The sequence below is a fragment of the Haliotis rubra genome, unplaced genomic scaffold (genome assembly GCF_003918875.1).
Source record: "Haliotis rubra isolate DU_JTF1 unplaced genomic scaffold, ASM391887v1 Scf967, whole genome shotgun sequence".
In the NCBI taxonomy this organism is placed as follows: Eukaryota; Metazoa; Mollusca; class Gastropoda; order Lepetellida; family Haliotidae; genus Haliotis; species Haliotis rubra.
In genome coordinates, this window is record NW_025767709.1 from 340,902 (window position 1) to 361,647 (window position 20,746).

Consider the following 20,746-nt stretch of genomic DNA (forward strand, 5'->3'; position numbering starts at 1 on the left):
TGACCAGGAGATAGATTGTTGGCACGGCTAAGGGCCATGTGACCAGGAGATAGACTGGTAGCACGTCTTAGGGCCATGTGACCAGGAGATAGACTGTTGGCACGTCTAAGGGCCATGTGACCAGGAGATAGACTGTTGACAATCGGAATGTGTCAGATAGGGAATCACGAAAGGGTTAATACGAGGGGTTCCGAACGACATATTCAGATTGTACTGATCCGTCAGTCATCGTGAAGCTCTCACTTCAGTGGTGTAAACGTTTGAAACGGGAGAAACCTTCCATATCCATGCTGCCATACAGAATCAATCAGACATTTTAGAATTTTCCTGTCAGTTTTATCATTTTGACTGACATTTTTCAAAGCGCACTCTGGAGTGGAGGGTGGAGCGAAGAGGTCAGGGAGGTGCCCTGCTGCTAATGGTGATTTCATGTATGGCATAGGCCACAAAGAGCGTTAATGATTGACCTCCAATGAAACAAACATCTTCAGATCCTTCTGTTACATTACACACCTTGGGATGGTATGGTCTTTACAATAGATAGCGGTTTATTTATCATATCAACCTCTTGTGACGTCATTGTAACGGGTATTTTCAACAGTGTCTTCATCGTCACTAATATCGGAATGCTTAGGCGAAATACCAATGTTTTTGGTCCCAAAAATAGACTTAAATGCTCAATATTCTGTCTATCTGCAGCCAGCTCATCATCTGACTCAGTCGACATCTTGCACACGAATGATCTTGACTATTCTGAACACCACGTGCTCACAACTGAGTTGTATTTTTGTGCTTTGTTTTAGTTTTCGTTTCCTTTTAAAATGTTTTATTTCGTTTAGTTATAGAAATATAAATAATCTAAAAATATTATCCCATAATTGCAGCATTTGTTTTCTTTCAAAATGGAAATTACATGATGATAAGAACGCCCTTAATGTATACAACTTTGCGGTATTAGCAAATTCCGCGGAGTATCCCAACGATGTTTAATACTATGTCTGGTTACGCTCTAAAGACTGGGCCAATCAACAATTGCCTGTATGTCTTACAGCCATAAAACTGCAGCAGATGTCATCTTTGCAGATGGTACATTCTCTTGCTCACCTCGACTGTTTGACCAAATCTACTCGATCCATGCTGAATACCAAGGACACATGCTACCCCTGATATAGGGACTCTTGCCAAACAGAAGCGACCCACACAAGTGTGTTTGATTATCTGAAAAAGACTGCAGCGACTCAAGGACTTCAGCTTTCTCCTGATGTGTTTCAGTTGGACTTTGAACGTGCATCTCACAACGCTGCCAGTACTGTATTTCCAAATACTCAGCTTCGTGGCTGCTTCTTTCATTACACCCAGTGCATCTGGCGTCGCACACAGAAAATAGGCCTTGCTCCAGAGTACAAGTCAGACAACAATGTGAAAAGACTAGTGCGTCGAGCTGCAGCTCTACCTGTAGTGCAACTGGTTAAAGTTGAAGATGTCTGGCTTGATGCCATTAGGTGAGAAGGCGACACAGCTGATGGATTACGTTACTACCACCTGGGTAGAAGGTTCATGGACTCTGCCAACTTGGAATCATTTTGAAAATGATGGACACAGAACTGACAATAATTTGGAAGGTTGGCACAACAGAATCAACAAGTATGCCATGAAGACACATCCGAATGTGTTTGAGGTTGTGTGAATGCTGCAAAAAAACAAACCCAGTCAGTTACTGAAGTTAAATTTCAGCAGATCCAAGGACAGCAGAGAGATCCCGTCCGTAGACGTCGGTGCCGAATCATCGACGCTAGGATTCGGTCCTTGAAGGCCGACCTTCTTGCCAGCAGACTTACTGACTTGGACTTGTGTGTATGTATGTATGTATGTATGTATGTATGTATGTATGTATGTATGTATGTATGTATGTATGTATGTATGTATGTATGTATGTATGTATGTATGTATGTATGTATGTATGTATGTATGTATGTATGTATGTATGTATGTATGTATGTATGTTTGTGTGTGTGTGTGTGTATGCATGCATGCATGCATGTATGTATGTATGTATGTATGTGTGTGTGTGTGTGTATGCATGCATGCATGTATGTATGTATGTATGTGTATACACACACAAATATATCGTGTGAGATTTATGAAATATATATATAAATATTGTATGTAGTGTGACATATGATACATACATGTTGTTATATTGACTAAATATATTGTCTGCTATATATATCACACTCTGTTCTTAATTGGTTTGTTAATTTCGAGAACACTGGGAGTGAAGTCACTCATGAAGAACATCATCTCCCTTTCTCCGGACTGTCGACAAGTAATTTGGACGGATTATTTGTTCTTGTCGACAGTCCGGGTATAAACCGTATATATGAGCCGTTAACGCAACACTGGCCATGGTATAACTCTGCAAGGTGTGGATCCTATGTTGCCTTGTTGCCCGTTTCGTTCTCACATCTTTACCTTAAGTGCCGCCTGGTACTAAATGTGTGCACAGCGACCAGGTGACATAATGGCGAAGTGGGTGGACCCACCTTGAGAGTTTCCAGGTCTTCAGTCCGACTCCACACTGAAATACGTCACAGGTAATGTTTCAGTAACTAACAGAAATTGGTTGTCGAAAATAGGCGACTGCAGGGAAGAGTTGGTAATGTAACTGTAAACCAGGTGGCGCTTTGTCGGCAGCATGGGATACTCCCCAGGACGTAGAGAATGACATTTGCGATCCATTAAGTGATGATGATAAGTGCCATGAGCATACCAGTAGACGCGGTAGTCAGAGGAACTAGTGCTAAAAATAAAGTATACAGTATGCTTGATCAAACTTGAAACGAAAACAAAAGCATTTATAAATGAACATCTGTTTAATTTCAATATTGTATTCAATTTTACAGCAAATGTTCAAATTTCATTTCATACAAAGTCGAAAGTACCGTTTGCCTGACACTGAAAGACACGTGGTATCATAGTCTGAACTTTCACAAATCAGCATGGCGGGTCTTTCTGCAAAATGTCATCGAATGTTGAATCAATAGTGAGTGTGACCATCATTGACTTCAATACACGACAAAACACGTCATTGATGACGTACGACGCCGAATGACGTTAGGCGTGATCCGCTGCCATTGCTGTAGGAGACATGTTCCAGTGACATGTGGTGCTGGTATTTATATATACTGATTTGTCGATTCAAGATGTCCCAAAAGTGTCCTATCGGACCCTATCTATTTTGTGTTTTTTATGTAATATTTTGCGTTGTATACTTTCTTTTGAACTCTAGTTTATATACATCATCACAACAACATTAATGGTGATAATAGTGAGTGAGTGGTTTTAGTTTTACGCCGCCTTTAGCAATATTCCAGCAATATCACGGCGGGGGATACCAGAAATGGGCTTCACACATTGTACCCATGTGGGAAATCGAACCCGAGTCTTCGGCGTGACGAGCGAACGCCTTAACTACTAGGCTACCCCCACCGCCTAATGATGATACTAACTGCGATGACACAATATATAATATATTGTCTTTTACAAAATGACTCTCTAATGTCACAATGCATTATTACTCATAACGCATCAACTACCAGGTTACAACAGACACTGAGTATTGACAGTGTATTTATTTATAGAACCAACTCTTGACATAATGGGGACGCTTCTTTCAGGCCAGGAACACTGCATGAACTACTTCTCTTTGATAAAAACACACACTCGTGTTTACTGTATAGTTGAACAGGTCGGCGTATCTGATTATCCTTGTTAACAGTTGGGTCATATTTTGTTTTCATTGCGAAATTCACCGTTGCTTCACAACCATGAAAGAAATGAATGGCAGGTGTCCAAACGCTGTAATCCTGTTTGAATACGTCTCAACAGGAGACCTGTAATGGAGACATGGCTGTCTGCACATGACGCAGACCTTTAGGTTTCAAACTATGCACATGACGCAGACCTTTAGGTTTCAAACTATGCGCATGACGCAGACCTTTAGGTTTCAAACTATGCGCATGACGCAGACCTTTAGGTTTCAAACTATGCGCATGACGCAGACCTTTAGGTTTCAAACTATGCGCATGAGGCAGACCTTTTTTCCTTTGATGTTCACCGATCTGGTCTTGCAACTGATTGATGTTTGTTTAGTGGCATAAAAAGAGAATTCATGAATGACTAATTAACTTAGTGAATACTGATCAATCAGGTATCACCTATATGAGTAGGTATTCCCCTACAGTGAATCGTGTTCAAAATTACACCACTTGATAATATCAATATGATATTTGTGTCTGTGTGTGTGGTTGGGGTGGGTTTTTTTGTTGTTGTGTGTGTGTGTGTATGTGTGTGTGTGTGTGTGTGTGTGTGTGTGTGTGTGTGTGTGTGTGTGTGTGTGTGTGTGTTTTATGTACCGACTGAATAAGAGAAATCGTGAATAGATTTCCTGGTGCTGCCTTGCCACGAACTGTGGATCAACAGCTTCGACATCGGATGACGTCATCACAATAGTTAGCATTAACCACACCCACCCTACTGTACACAAGGAAATTAAGGTAAATATGGCATTTTACAAGTATCGTAATGTCAAATATATTTGAATATAAATACATTGCAACATGAACTATAACAAGGTATGCTTTTGAGTATAATCTAAGCCACATTGTGTATTGATTCTAATGCTGTTTTTGTTTTAGGCAAAAGGTTCTTACAAATATGAAGACGATTGCCAAGTCATCCGTCGAGCCCATGCATCACTGAGACATTGAGACATTGGATGATACCCTCTTAGCTCTAACGGCGTCTACAGAATGTCGATTTCACCTTCATGGACTGTGCAGATTCTGCTTCTTTCAACCTTAAGTTGTGCTGGCTTCCATTTGTTTTGTAACATCTGAATTGCAAAGAGTTGCACATGTGTAAATATATGTATAACAAATATATATCTGATTTCATTTTGTATGTACCAATCTATAAGCTAGGTAGACCGATAGAACTAACGAGCTGATCACTCGGTCATATAATCCGGATTAACACTACAGGTCAAAGTATGCTTCATGTGCATAAACCGGATACATGTCATGAGCGTTGACCAACTGGACCGTAACGTGGCTATAAGTACCCGTTGCTACCTGGCCTAACAAACACATGCCGATTAATACCACTTCACGGCTGCAGCTTGTGTGTATGTATTCGTTCTTGGCGGATGGTGTTTTCTACGTCGGTCTAATACAGGGCTACAAGTCCATGGGATTCAGTATATAAGGCTTTGATATACTGAACAAGGAACAAACATGGCGGCAGTTTTGACCAGATGCTTGGTCCTCATGTTCTTTGTTTATTCCATACGTGATTCATCGGCTGAATCGACTGAAGAAGATATAACTGGTAAGTCTATTGCTCACGTAAAACATATAGCTTTGTTTCTTGTCAGCTGTTCATAAAGACAGATTGATAAAGTTTGAACTTTAATCATAAAGTCAAGAAAGCAGTTATCTTGCCAAAACCGGAAATTATTGAACTAAGTGAACTAAGTAAACTAAAAGAGATATACCGTACGAATCTTAAATGAAACCTTTATATGGCATATAACACAAATATCTTGAAGAAAACTCTGTTTCAACAGTCAACATTTGTAGCCCAAAACGTTAAATTCGTGGTCCGGAAAGACATTAGTCTAAGTAAACTTAGACTCAGTATTAATCGTTACACTGCCATACTGAGTCTAACAAACCCTAGTAGAAGGTCGCGTCAGCTAACCTTTTGAACTGACCAATCAGAACACAGCTTACCAAATCGCGAAAGTTAACATTCGCATATACCGTTTGAACTTTCACCTCGAAAACGTTTGTACGCGACCGATTCCGAATTCCATCGATAGTCTCATTAGATAGAATTGTAATAACCAATAATTCGACACATGTAACAAACAGATATGGCGCTACTGGGTCTCCTTGACGGCATCCGCTTCTCAAGGAAAAGAAGTTTGACAACGAACCCGATAACTTCGAAGCACTACAGCTATTACGCTGAAGCAGTTTAATCCAATTTCTAAGTAGAGGGCCAAAATTATATGCTTCAAGTACCTTGTCAATAAAGTCCCATTCGACAGTATCGAACTAAAAGACCGGATAGTTTATATTCTTCACAATAATTCATTAAGTCATATAATATTCTAGTATTATCTCTTAAAAATCTATTTTTTAAGAAGCCTGTTTGAGTTTCACTTTTAACTCAGGAAGGACTTCTGTAATCGTGAAGCCGTGGCCCCAGATGCAATTATGTAAGCTACATTTAGAAAACTTATAATAATATAATAATAATAATGCTTATTTTTGCACCCATAATCCAACACGATGTTGCTCTCTGGCGTTACATTATTATCCTGGCGGAATTGTACTTTCAAAGCTGCTACTAAGGGCTAAGCGCGACCGTATAGGTACATCCGCTTTTCAGGTACCCATTTTGAACAGCTGGGCGGACTGAGTGCAATGTGACGAAGTGCCTTGCCCAGGGACACAACACAGTATGAGACCCAGGTCACAAATATTGGTATCTCCACCGGGATTCTAACCCGCGAATCCACGGCCCTTTGCTCCACAATGTTATAGGTCGCCAATGTTTTAAACATCGCCTATCATGAGAGTCTTTTGGCAAACACGTTATGATACCTTGTCGTTGAAAGTCAGACAACATTCCAGTTTCGTATGCATATGTTATGGATCGCCAGGGAAATACACCTATGTCTTTCCAGAAACATTTATAAAACTCTGCAGTGAAACCATCGGATCCAGGATTCTTTCGATTCCTCATATTCGTCTAGCGTAAGTTTATTTTAACAGAATTCGCGTTTATCATTTGATATTTTCTGGTAATTATTATTCGTAAATACATCTAGGTAATCTTGCCAATCTTTTGCGTGTTTACTTGTATGTAAATTGCTATAATATTCTGAATATATTCACTATGTCTTCCTTTTCCGTCAGAATTTCATTTTTTGTTATTATCATATTCATGCTCTTATTCACATAGTTTCTCTTTTCTATATTCATAAAATATTCAGTATCCTTCTTTCCCTCTTCATACGAATTGGCCTTGCTCCTAAATATGATTCCTTTTACCCTTGCTGTCCTAATAGTTCAAGTCTTTCTTTCTTTAAACACAAATTTTATCATCATTACTACTTAAAGTTTGAGCTCTAGCCTCCATTTAATCGATTTCACGTTCGAGCGTTTCTTCTTTTTCAGTTTGTGTTTTCAGTTTATTTAAATATTCATTTGTCTTAGTTCTTATCTTCCTTTTTAATATTTCAAAAGATACTTGATCATTTACTGATAATTTAATAGTTTCTAAATTATCGATGTTTCCGGTGATACAATATTCGGCCACTGTATCGCGTATTGTTTGCGTGACGTGTGTTACATTATCATTGTCATACAATAAAGATGGGTTGAATTTCCAGTAACCCGGTCCACGTTCTACTGGACTAAGGGCAAGTTCTAAGGAAATAATAGAATGATCTGTAACTTACATCTATAGAAGTACGTTTAACTAGGGATATAAGCTCTTCAGAGACGAGGAAATAATCAAACGGTTACATCGAAGATGAATTTCTCCTCTAACTAAGGGGAGCCACCTGCAAACCTTATGCAGATGAATTGCACGAGGATAAGTCGTCAGGAAATACTGATAATTATCACTATGTCAGTTGCTTATTAGCATGTCACTTAAACGTGTGTGACACCACTTGAAACCAACGTACCTCACATGACTCTGCCGTAGACGTATGCTGGTGGTGACATTCAGCAGGTGAGTCTCCTGTCGACTCACCGGTCTCACCTTACGACATGCTATATCTGCTTTCATGTAAACAAAGGTATTGTTATGAATGTATATACCACATTCTTCCTTAATTCTGCAAGAATGGCTTGTGTATATGTTCTACTTGCTCGTAATATTTCTGTATATGGTGAAACGTAAATAAAGTGTCTGTCTGTCTGCATGTCTGTTTGTCTGGTATCCGTTAGATCAAATTATACTGTTATTGGAGGTCGTACTATGATTCATAAAGTGAAGACAAAACTACAACTATCTGAAAATATAGAATGTTATCAACAGTGTAATATGTATTATAGTATCATTGGCAGCTACACCCAACTGAATGGCATATTTCAGATTACATGGACGAGCGGTGCTATTGGACAATAGACTTCAACCTTTACGGCATCTCGGAAAGACTAGTGAAACTATCCCAGTCCAACGTCTACTCTGCAAACAGTACCTGTTTCATCAAGTTCCAAGCTAAAGCAGGCTACAGACTGATGTTCAAATTCCTGTCGGTTGAGATGGATACATGTGATGACTTCCTGGGTGTTTACGGTGACTCCCTCACCGCTCCAGACGGTGAGTGAAACCCATCCTCGCCACTCAGGGGATTAGTAGTTATCTTAGCAAGCTTAGTTTAGTGGGTAAGTCGGATTGGGAGATCTCTCCACCGACCCCTCCATGACGTCTACGGGGGTGGGGTGGGGAGGTGGCAGGTTATCAACCACGACCCAGAGTCTGTTCCCTTTATCCATGACGTCTACGTGGTTAGAGTATCCAGGCAGGTTATAACAAGATGTAACATGGTTTTACAATTGTCTTTCAGCGGTCAATGTATTTGTGTGTAGTCAGCCACATACAGTGTATACCACCCCGAGCAGGACAGGCTTCCTGCTGTTCATCAGTGATGCCCAGGGGAATGCTGGAGGGGCCTCCGTCCTGGTGTCAATGTTCAAGACCAAGAGTACGTACTAGTCGAACATTTACTGAATTATCCATGAGTTGCAAGGAAATACTTCTCGATGAATAAATGTTGAAGCGTCCCAAGCATGCTGGAGAACACTGAACATTAGCAGCGACAAATAAACCCTGTTCCTGGTTGCCATCAGTTGTTTGCATTACCTTCAGTCTTTCTTCACAGTGAATGTTAGAATCTGAATAGAAAGAATCTCGTTTTATACGTAACATACATACCATTTTCTAACGGTTAGTCACGTGAAGATATGGGTTAGAATTGATCCTCAGCAACCCCTGCTTGTTGTAAGAGGTGACTAACGGGATCAGGTGGTCAGACAATCAATCGTGAATGATAAATATAGTGAATCTGGAGCTGGAACCCATGACGTTAACGTAATGGGACGTGTAGAGTGAATCTGGAGCTGGAACCCATGACGTTAAAGTAATGGGACGTGTAGCGTGAATCTGAAGCTGGAACCCATGACGTTAAGTAATGGGACGTGTAGAGTGAATCTGAGCTGGAACCCATGACGTTAAGTAATGGGACGTGTAGAGTGAATCTGGAGCTGGAACCCATGACGTTAAGTAATGGGACGTGTAGAGTGAATCTGAAGCTGGAACCCATGACGTTAAAGTAATGGGACGTGTAGAGTGAATCTGAAGCTGGAACCCATGACGTTAAAGTAACGGGACGTGTAACTTAAGAGATAATCGATTGTCCTAATCCCTAAATGTTTCTCTCCAACGTGATAGAAGATTTCATTTAAAATGGATTGTTGTTTAACGCCGCACTCAGCAATATTCCAGCTATATTGGGCCAGACGATCCAGTGATCAAAAGCATGAGCCAAGATCTACGCAGCTGTGTCAACACAAGTCAGCGAACCTGACCACCCGATCCCCATCTTACAAACATTGGCTACTGAAGATCATATCTAATCCGGACCTTCAAGGGTTGAAATCGACGTTGAACAATTCACTTACTCTCTCATGCACAGATACACTTCACCATAATGTTGGCATAAGGTGCATGGAACCCGATTCACATATTCACGCATTCACTCACATTTCAGGTGGTCCTTGTGGCGATAAACATTTCAACTGCGAAAATGATCGCTGCATCCCCGACAACCTGAAATGCAACACACGGGACAACTGCGGCAACAACCAGGATGAGGAGGAGGGGTGTCGGTGGTGGCTGGGCTTGGCAATCGGTCTCTCGGTCACGGCAGTTTTTGGAATCGGTGCATTTATCTTCTTCATAATATTCCTCATGAAATACTCCGCTCGTAAAAAGGTCGGTGAACACTTGGTCCATGTCGCTTAGGTGACCTGTGTGTGCGGTGTAGTGGCAGGCGTTTAGCTATATACACGGTCTTAGCGGCAGGCGTTTAAATATATACACGGTGTATAGCGGCTGGTGTTTAAATATACACACGGTGTATAGTTGCAGGCGCTTAAATATATACACGGTGTATAGCTGCTGGTGTTTAAATACATACACAGTGTATAATGACAGCCGTTTAGATATATACACGGCCTATAGCGGCAGGCGTTTAAATATATATACACCTATATGCACTGTTTATAGCGACAGGTGTGTAAGTATATACACGGTTTATAGTGGCAGGCGTTTAGATATGTACACGGTTTATGTTGCAGACGTTTGAATTTATATCTTTTTCGTGTTGTTATTTAATGAAACACTAGGACTATACAATGTACAACATCCACGCCTTCGTGGATTCCAGCTACAATGTGTGATGTGATAACTAAGACGTCCTGCGTTCACAGGTTCAAAGCCAGCCTGTGCAAAGCTGGACTCTCGCCCCACCCCGACAGAGCTGGGCACACACTCACGCCTCCAGCAGCTCTGGGAACCAACACCAGATGCAGCATGTTTCCCAGTCCTACCCCACAAAGACCGGTAACAACACACAGTACTTGGATATGGGAAGAGGTCAAGGCCAGCAGTCAACCTTCGTGTCCTCCACTTTCTCCGAGCCCCCGACCTACACGGAAACAGCCCCTGCCCCAGCTGACTACACCCTACCAGCGGGAAGCGTCACGACACCCCCTCCTGTCCCGGTGATGCCCTCTTCAACAACCGGTGTTGTGTCGACATCTCTGACTGGAACATAAGGTCCACAGAAAATGTAACCCTCAACTCTCACTGTGAGCAGGGAAACCCTTGGGAAAGACGCCAGAGATATATTTCATAATGTACATGAGGTGACACACACGCAGTCTAGCTGTCTCAAGCTGCTTGACAACGTACACACACACACACACACACACACACACACACACACACGCACGCACGCACGCGCACACACACACACACACACACACACACACACACACACACACACACACACACACACACACACAGCCTATAAAGTTATACCGGGATCATTTTCAGAGGAGCGACCATATTATCAACGTCAGTGGATTTGCGTGCACACGAATTTCGTTCTCAACTTCCAGGGAAGTATTCTTAGTTCATATATCATTCTTGTGGAGGCTCAGTTAAACATTTTAAAACGTGTTTTTCACTTAATTCGTGCACTAAACCCAGACTATATCCTTCACTGTATATTGGTAATGATGTGTGTGAAATGACAAGCCAGTTGTTAACCCTATGTAGGTGTGATTGTGATGTGTACACATGTGTGGTGATGACTGTGTCAGCAAGGGGATAAGAATAATGTAAACATGGTTAACAGCTTTCTTATGATAGTAGGATTAAACCGTGTACACATGTACCCTGTGTGCAGACATTCCTTTAAGGAACATACGTGAAGTTTTTGGGATGATTTGCAGTATTTTGTTGTGTATGTATATTTCGAATGATATTTGAATTGGATGTTATTTTTATACAAAACATTAGCAAATCAATGCGTCTTGTTGTGCTTTGCCGCCTACAGCGAACTTAACGTTCCAGTATGAAGAGTGTGAAGTGAGTGAGTATGGTTTTACGCCGCTTTTAGCAGGGGTAGCCTAGTAGTTAAAGCGTTGGCTCGTCACGCCGAAGACCCGGGTTCGATTCCCCACATGGGCACAATGTGTTACGCCCATTTCTGGTGTCCCCCGCCGTGATTTTGCTGGAATATTGCTAAAACCGGCGTAAAACTAAACTCAGTCAGTCAGTTATGAAATGAATATGCATGTATGTACGAGTCTGAATGAATGTCTGCCATGTAATTCATCGTCCCCTGGTGAGACTTTGGGCCCTAGAACCACTCACAAACGAAATCACAAGAGTGTGCGAAATAGTTTCCAAATTTTGCTAACCAGTCGGGCTAGTTATGCCTGAAAGTTACTAGCCCACTGAATAATTCACTAGCCAGAAATTTGAATGTAGACACGGATTTCTTCATTAAGTTGCTGATATGTTGAACATTTTTATAAGGCCATAATCTTCTATAACTTAAGTCGGAGATTAAGATTTACAAAATGACCCCATAAATATTCGCTAGACAGTCGGGCCAGTGACTGGAGATTTTCTGGCCTGACTGGATTTTTTTGCACACTGCATCACAACATACACCCCTCGAAATATTTTGTTTTTACATACAATAAGGGCGATAAAACCCTTTCCACATAGTTGATTGTACGATTCTGACTCACATCATGAACATTTGTTACTATCAAATAGTGAGTGAGTTTGGTTTTACGCCGCTTTTAGTACTATTCCAGCAATATCAAGCCGGGGTGCACCAGAAATGGGCTTCACACATTGTACCCATGTGGAGAATCGAACCACGGAAACAGAGACGAACGGTCTACTTCAGAGATGTCCTTGTAACCAGAGCCCCAGTTAACAAGATCAAAACCAGCGTCTACAGAATACCACCCCACTCCGACCAATACATACACTTTGACTCCAACCAACCCCTGTGAACCAAAACAGCCATAATGTCCACCCTCAACAGACGAGTCATCAACTTCTTCCCCACCAGTCCTACTGCAGAAAAATAATCTTCTCCGCCATGTTTTCACCAAATTCATCCACTACCCGTCAAAGTTACTAGTAGTCGACAACATTATCAGCACCGGCCACCAACAAACCTGAACCAGCACCTATTCGTATCTCTCTCCCCTTCATTGGGAAGATCTCCCACCACATCAACCGTCTCCTAAGGCGACAAGCGGGCATCGAAACCTACTTTACCAGCTCTACACCACTGAAAAACCACTGAAAGCTAATGGCAGGTACACATCAAAACAACAACATCAACCCAAAGGTGTTATCTACAAAATCAACTGTGACTGTGGCGAGACCTATATAGGTGAAACCTCCCGGTCCATAAATATCTGAATCAAAGAACACTTATCATCTACCACAAAATCAGACGGAAAATCAGCAATCTCAGACCACATATGTAACTGTTCTAATCACAACATAATCTGGGACAATGTAGAGATAATATCGAAAAACCTCCAGGACTTCAGCAAAAGAAAGGCAGTTCAAATCAGCAGACACAAGTCCTCAGTCAACAGAGATCAAGGCTGTCTCATCCCATCTGCATACTATGAACTGATATAAACAGTTGACAAGTTTTGTTTTTAATCTTAAAATCACCGACAGTGGTACAAGAGAATAAAAATACATGTATACATATACACTAAATGCCAAAAGAAACGTTTCACCCCCAACCCCCTACCTTTATGAATTGCTGAAAAATTATCAACGATACGTTAGAAGGTATTAGTTTACAAGGCAGCTTATAACAATAACGAAACACATTTCTCAAAGGCATTCATATTTAGGTGAAATGAATCTTTTTTCAGAAGAGTTGAATTGTCCTATTTTCGTCCATGCCGAAATAAACCAATAACAGTGATTTAGATGTCCAAAAGAAAGGTCGAAATAAAATTATGCTTTGAGAAAAACCATTTTATAGTCACCCTTTCAACTTTGAAAACAAGAAACAACTGTTGTAGATTGTGTAGAATTGTAAAATAATCATTCCTATTATTGCAGTCTTTTAAAACATTTTCTGCTTATTTGCATTAGTGAAAACAAGTAAAACGTCTCTTTGATGTTGTGAAAAAATGTCTAGGAATATCTAAAATTATCTTTGTTAACATTTTTGCTTGCAAAGTAACATTTTTCCATTTTCTGTTTACACATAGCCATTTAAAAAACGCAGCAATATTCAAGTAGTGTTTGGATCAAGTTCACGTGTAGAATGATTATGTAAGGTATAAAAAGAGCCTAGAATACATGATATGATACACAAGTACGAGAAATATGCCACGATTATCAGCCGAAGAGAGAGGAAGAGCCATTGGGATGGTGCAGATGGGGTCGACATACGATGCTGTTGCCAACGCCCTCGGATGCCACCGTATCACGGTTATAAGACTTATTCATGGCTTCAGACAGACTGGGGTCATCGTAGACAGACCCATCCTCAATAATCTCCAGGGTATATATATATATATATATAGTGGAGTGTGATCGTAACGTATACCCTGGAGATTATCGAGGATGAGATAGACCAAGAAGTGGACGTCCACACATCACAACGCCAGCTGAAGATAGGTACCTCCGTCACGAAGGAAGGAGGGTAACGTTTCTTTTGGCGTTTAGTGTATTACATAATCAAACAAGAATGGTGATATCAGTAGCATAGGTTATTTGAACTTTTCAAAAAAAATATGTAAATATTTCGACAGATTCTTCAATTCTGACATTTTTCTTGTGCACGTTAAATTTATTTGAACTTTTCAAAAAAAAATATGTAAATATTTCGACAGATTCTTCAATTCTGACATTTTCTTGTGCACGTTAAACTTTTGCATTTGTACATACATGTTTTCTATTTGGCCATTTAAAATATCGTTGAAAAATAATTTCTTCATTATTGTTACATTAGAACATAGTTGCACATGGCCATAATTGTCCATGTTGGTCTTACTAAAAATGAACCGACTGCTTTTTGGAATTATTTAAAATGCCAACCTTCTAAAGATGAAAACATTTCTTTAGAAAAACTTTATGACAATTTTCGGTCACTAAATATAAACAATGAAACTGACGATGACAAGATATCATTTGATATTGACGACCTTACAGAATCAAACGAGGAACTCGATAACAACATTTCTACTGACGAAATACTTTTGTCTATTAATAATCTGAAGAATATGAAAGCTGTAGGTGTTGACAAAATAGAAAACGTACATATTATTTCCACAAAGGACATCTTCCTTCCTTTTTATTATGTATTTAACCTGGTCTTAGATAGTGGATATATCCCGGAAACCTGGTTAACCGGAATTATTAAGCCAATTTACAAAAAGAAAGGTGATTGTAATAACCCAGATAATTATCGACCAATCACTTTACTGTCATGCCTTGGGAAGTTATCCTCTGTCCTTAATGCAAGACTTAATAAGTATGTTGAGGGAAATAACATTCTCTCTGAAATACAGGCTGGGTTCAGAAAAGGTTATTCGACAGTGGATCATATTTTTGTCTTAAAGAACCACTAAACTTTGTTTTTTCTTATTCTTTTAACCATTACATATGAAAGATTTGTGGTTAGTCTTATGCGGAACACCAAATTTATTCTTTAAAAACTTGTGGTTAATTAATACCGAGCGATTAAAAGTGCCCAAAAAGTCGCCTGCTTCCCTCTCGCCCGCCAACGAAACCACAGACAGGTTACGTAACTCTGTCGCCAGACCACTGCAGTGACGTCATATGAGGAACGATTTTCAGTTAGTTGTATAGAAAATGTGAAGCACGCTCATCATTTTGATGATTTCTCGACATCAACGACGACATGCCGAATCGTTGCTTTGTCGTCAATTGCTCCTAGGGGTCGGGCGATGGTGTCCCCATGCACTGATTTCCACAGGACCCCGCAGTTCGTGCTAAATGGGTTATGTTTGTGAGTGCGAAGCGAGCGTTGTGGAAGCCTGAAACGATATCTTACTTGTGTTCAGATCGCTAAAGAATCAAAACTACTTACTAGTTGTAGTAAAATATGCATATGATTCATGACCATAAAGATTTTCTATGACACAACTTGTAACATAACGATTTCTTCCTCGGAAGTGAGGTTGTGGTCGAAGTAACAATAATATTGTAAGTAGTATTATATTGAAACCCACCTCGCTGCCACGAGAGAAATTGTTATGTTATACGCTATGTCATGCAAAATCCTATTGGCCATCAATAAAATACATATTTTACTACCAGTAGAAAGTAGTTTTGATTTTGTAACTCGGTGAAAACAAACCTAAATACCATTTATCCTCAGACTGGCGGATGTTCCCGACAGGGCGCCGCCATTTTTAAAAATAAAAAAATCTGTTAGAATTAATGAGATTATAGTTTGTTTTCATCAAGTTAGAAAATCAAGACTACTTTCTACTCGTAGTTAAATATGTATTGGAATCATAACCAAACGGATTTTGCATGACACAACTTATAACATAACGATTTCTTCCACGGAAGCGAGGTGGGGGTCGAAGTCACAATACTGCGCGATAACTTTCTTGCTACATTCCCATGGTTAATGTCCACTCACCAGTATGTAGATACTAGTCAATGTGCGTCTTTATATTTGGTCTTATAATCCTAATTAGTTTATTATCATACTTGTATGCATTTTGAAACTAAATAAAAAGCAGACGATCTGCTGATACTTATAGTGAATTTATAACAGAACTGTAATATCTAGACATGTTATGGTTTGCCAATGTGAATCATAATTCGCACACACACCCTAGTGCATGTTGTCTGTCTCATTACACTTCACGGCGAAAACAATGATTCTGTTTAATGCTACGACAAATGAATAAAAACAAAATGCAAATATTAAAATTAAAACAGATTAAAGTTATAGGAACAATATCAGGCCATTACCTTGTTCGAGGAATGTATCCATCAATATCCACAAAACTGTTCCAAATGATGTGTCTTTTAACAGTTTAATAAACGAAAAAGTGATAAATCTTTTCAGGTATTGGTGTATAGTCTCATTGGTCACCCAAGATAGCACACCTGGCAACTAAGTGCATAATGTCCGCCTTTCTTTAAAAACAGTAATTTAGTTACCCAATAATGGGCAATCAATCAATGTATTGGCGGTTAATCCTTTGAAAGAAGGGTGTTGTTTTTACGCAGACACCGACACGACAGAGTGTATTCAGTATAAATTAGTAAATCTACATACATAAACACTACCTTTTCACAATTCCGCTGTGTAAGATAAAAGTAATTAATCAATCAGCGTGTTATCGGTAAATCCTTTGATCGATGTTTATAATGTTGAATATTTACTCCAGACACAAGAAATGAAAAATGGGAACCTTTGTCGGGTAATCTAAATGTGTTACCACTAATTATACCTGTTATAAATTCATTAACTGACCATCAAGTGAATAATGACAAATAACATGTGTAGGTTTATACCACCTAACACGGGTTACAACAAGGGAGTATTAATTGCTGTATTGCATGTGAAAACTTATGGGCCGACACTGTTTTGAGAATACAAACAGATTTTTACATGACATGATTAAATATCGAGGTAAAAAAACACAGAAATGGGATCAATTTGGATCAGTCATTATACAAATAGGGCCTAACGACACCAATCGATTTTGACAGAATCGTCTATGAAAACAAGTTGTAACTCAGAAACTAGGCAAAGCAGGAGACAAAATTAAATGACAGTAGATTGTGAGAACATATAGCTTTCATTTTCCACAACAATTGTCACGATTTCAGGTTTATACAAGCCTGTAAACAAGATAATCAAGGCAAGAAGCGACTACAAAATCCTCTGCTTGACCTACATGGCCCGTCACGGACTTGCTCCCCCCATATCTCTCTGACCTGCTTACTCCTTACTCAAACAAGCGCTGCCTTCGATCATCCAATCAGGAGTTTCTGTTCGTGCCAAACTTCAAGCTTAAAACTTTTGGAAACCGGACTTTTTCATATGCAGCCCCAACCTTGTGGAATTCACTCCCATACAATCTGAAAGTTTCTGATAGTATTGCCACATTCAAGTCAGGACTCAAAACATACCTGTTTTCAATGTATTATTAGGAACTCTATTTTGGAAGTGTACATATTGCTGTATAAATGTGGGAGACTCTTTTAATCTGTCATTGTTGCGCCTTGAGCATATCTGCTGACGTGGAAAAGGCGCATGAAGAAATCTGCATTTTATTTATTATATTTATTATAATTTACCCCCTAAAATGTAGATGAATTCTGCATCGGCCCTCAAAGCTATTCCTCATATGACGTCACACAGGCGCGCCGCTCTGATTGGTTGAAATTTCGTTCGCGGGTGAGAATTGTGCACTGTTGTCAAAAAGGTCGATTTAAGTCAATTAAAGGTCGAAATGAGTAGTTTTAATGACGGGGTTTCATTTATAATGATGTCAGTTAGTGATTTATGTATTTGTACCCCCTAGGGTTTATGTGACCTTTTAAGCAACCTGGTGAATAATCTTAAACCAGCTAAAACAAAATTATATTGTGTCTTTATAGATTTTCAAAAGGCATTAGACAACCTCTGGAGAATAGGTTGTGGCAAAAACGTGTATAAACGTAAAGTTTTTCAGGATAATATTCAATATGTACGATATCAAATCATGTGTTCAATACAATAATGATATTTCCGGATATTTTCGCTGTGCAAAAGGGGTCCGTCAAGGCGAAAATCTTTCACCACTTTTATTTTCTTTGTTTTTAAATGATGTTGAAATACATATGTGTTTTTCTGAATGTGAAGGATTCACTACTGAAACAACTATTGGTATTATTAGAATATTAATGCAGTTGTATGCTGATGATACCGCTTTGTTGTCCGACAGTCCTGAAAATTTACAGTATTGTATAAATGTTTTTCATAATTATTGCAAGGAATGGAAATTGAATCTAAATGTTTCAAATGTTTTATCAGGACCAGCAAAGAAAACTAAATATGTTTTTACACTAGATGACAAGCAGCTTGATATTGTTGACGTTTATTTAGGTGTAAAATTTCATAGAAATGGTAAATTTCATTTTGCTATTAAGACATTACATGACCAAGCATTAAAAGCTATGTTCGCTTTATTATCAAAGTCTAGAAATCTTCATCTACCAACTGACAGTATGTTTAAATGTTTTGATGCGAAGTATGGGGTTACACAAATGTTGATATTATGGGAAACGTACATCGATTATTTTTAAAAACTATTTTGAAATTACGGAAAAGCAGTCTCACTCTTATATACTCTATGGTGAAACAGGAAGACTACCCATTTCTATATATATTAAAAAAACGCATGGTGCTATATTGGTTCAAAGTTGTTACAAATACAAACAGAAATAAGTTGACAGGCGTTATCTACCACACCCTTATACATACGTTTTCTAGCGATATGTTCTCATCAGCATGGAATGTATTTGTTAAGTCTGTTCTAGATGATTGTGGTCAGTCTAATGTATGGTTTAATCCACGTATTTTCGAATGCCAATGGTTAATGTCCACAGTTCTTAAACGATTATCTGATCAGTTCATACAGAAATGGCAGGCTGATCGGTCTACTTCGCATAAAGGTTACCTATACTGCTGTATAAAACCTCTGTTCGGTTTCGAGGAATACTTATTTCTTTCATCCAAACTGTCCCGTCCTCTCATTAAATTCCGTACCGGTTATCATCATTTGTCTGTGGAAATTGGTCGATGGTCAAATATCCCTTTTGAAAAGAGATCATGTGAATTATGTGATTTGCCACATGTTGGTGATGAATTTCAGTACCCATTTGATAGTCAATATTTTCAGAAAGAAAGAGAGTTGAATATGTCACGTTTCTATTATGTAAATCCTAACTTTCATAAGCTTGAATTGCTACTTGGGCAACTGTCACGCCACCGCATGTCATATATCCGTAAATTATCTAAATTTATAAAATGCATACTATCTACATTTGACTAGTAAACCTTTTTTTGTATTATTTACTATTGTTCTCACATGAAATTGTAAATGTGTACAGCCGCAACATATTCGTAAAAATATGTACATCAATATACCACGGTGAGTGGTTTTTTTTAATAAACTTGATTGAAGAAACAAATTTATAATACGCTTCATTGTTAGCTTTGCTAGGATATCATCCCGTTTCTGTATTCATGTAATATGTGATATGATTTCATAAGATGTTGATGTTGTATTAAGTTGTATAACTAGATAACTTGTATACATGTACATACATAATTAATAAATTTAGATAAACATTGAGTCAAAAGAAGTTGATATTATATCACATTTGGTCCAAAATAGGGTCATTACCGAAACGTCGACCTTCTAAAGCGTGTCAAAACAAACTGGCAAGGGAGGAGCCGACGGTCTCCACGCACCACTGATTGGTTACAATGGGATTAAAATGTTGTTACAGTCACATGGGTTATACAGAGAACAGGAACGACATAAAAAACGGATTCAGCATTTAGTCATTTATGAACAGTAAAGCACTAAATTGTAAATGGAATTATAAAATTTAAACAGTACCAATACACTTCATGTACAAAATTGAGTGAAATTATTATTTGTCATTTGTGAATAGTAAAGCACTAATGGAATTATAGGTCTACTCCCATTTGTGAGAACTCCCAATTGTGAGTCTCCCAGTTATGAGACAGTGGAGTAGGTAATTAACACAGAAAAAACACCATACTCCCCTGCCTGATAGAATAGATTAAGCCTAGCTACTTACTGACTTGCTATGTAACTGAATCTTTTGGAGGTTACTTAATGAAACTTTATAAGATAAACTGATTAACATATTCCGGTAAATGTCCTTACAAATTAGACTTTTTGTGTAGGTAACTTCATTATGTTGCTCTTGTCGATATCAGAGTGAAAACGCCCTACACTATTTTCTCACTTGAAAAGAATTAATATGTATTTTTACACTACCCGTTATAACCTGGATACCATTT

General features: G+C 39.0%; 2 protein-coding genes across 2 annotated transcripts; both read left to right on the top strand.

The window, feature by feature from the left end:
* The first annotated feature begins 5,175 nt into the window (after positions 1-5,175).
* On the top strand, positions 5,176-8,925 carry LOC124265206. Its single transcript, XM_046699999.1, has 3 exons — positions 5,176-5,388; positions 8,176-8,403; positions 8,651-8,925. Exons 1-3 carry the CDS (start codon positions 5,295-5,297, stop codon positions 8,797-8,799), a joined length of 471 nt encoding a protein of 156 aa, XP_046555955.1. The 5' UTR covers positions 5,176-5,294; the 3' UTR covers positions 8,800-8,925.
* A 1,059-nt stretch (positions 8,926-9,984) lies between these two features.
* LOC124265207 lies at positions 9,985-11,081 on the top strand. The gene is made up of 2 exons (XM_046700000.1): positions 9,985-10,077; positions 10,575-11,081. The coding sequence occupies exons 1-2, from the start codon at positions 10,054-10,056 to the stop codon at positions 10,920-10,922; spliced, it is 372 nt and encodes a 123-aa protein (XP_046555956.1). The 5' UTR covers positions 9,985-10,053; the 3' UTR covers positions 10,923-11,081.
* Positions 11,082-20,746: the final 9,665 nt, after the last annotated feature.

Bases quoted from the DNA above. Each gene is read 5' to 3' on its own strand.
- LOC124265206 (XM_046699999.1), top strand. From the start codon at position 5,295: ATGGCGGCAGTTTTGACCAGATGCTTGGTCCTCATGTTCTTTGTTTAT. The intron at 5,389-8,175 runs GTAAGTCTATTG...GGCATATTTCAG, and splicing joins GACTGAAGAAGATATAACTG to ATTACATGGACGAGCGGTGC. The intron at 8,404-8,650 runs GTGAGTGAAACC...ATTGTCTTTCAG, and splicing joins CTCCCTCACCGCTCCAGACG to CGGTCAATGTATTTGTGTGT.
- LOC124265207 (XM_046700000.1), top strand. From the start codon at position 10,054: ATGAAATACTCCGCTCGTAAAAAG. The intron at 10,078-10,574 runs GTCGGTGAACAC...CTGCGTTCACAG, and splicing joins AATACTCCGCTCGTAAAAAG to GTTCAAAGCCAGCCTGTGCA.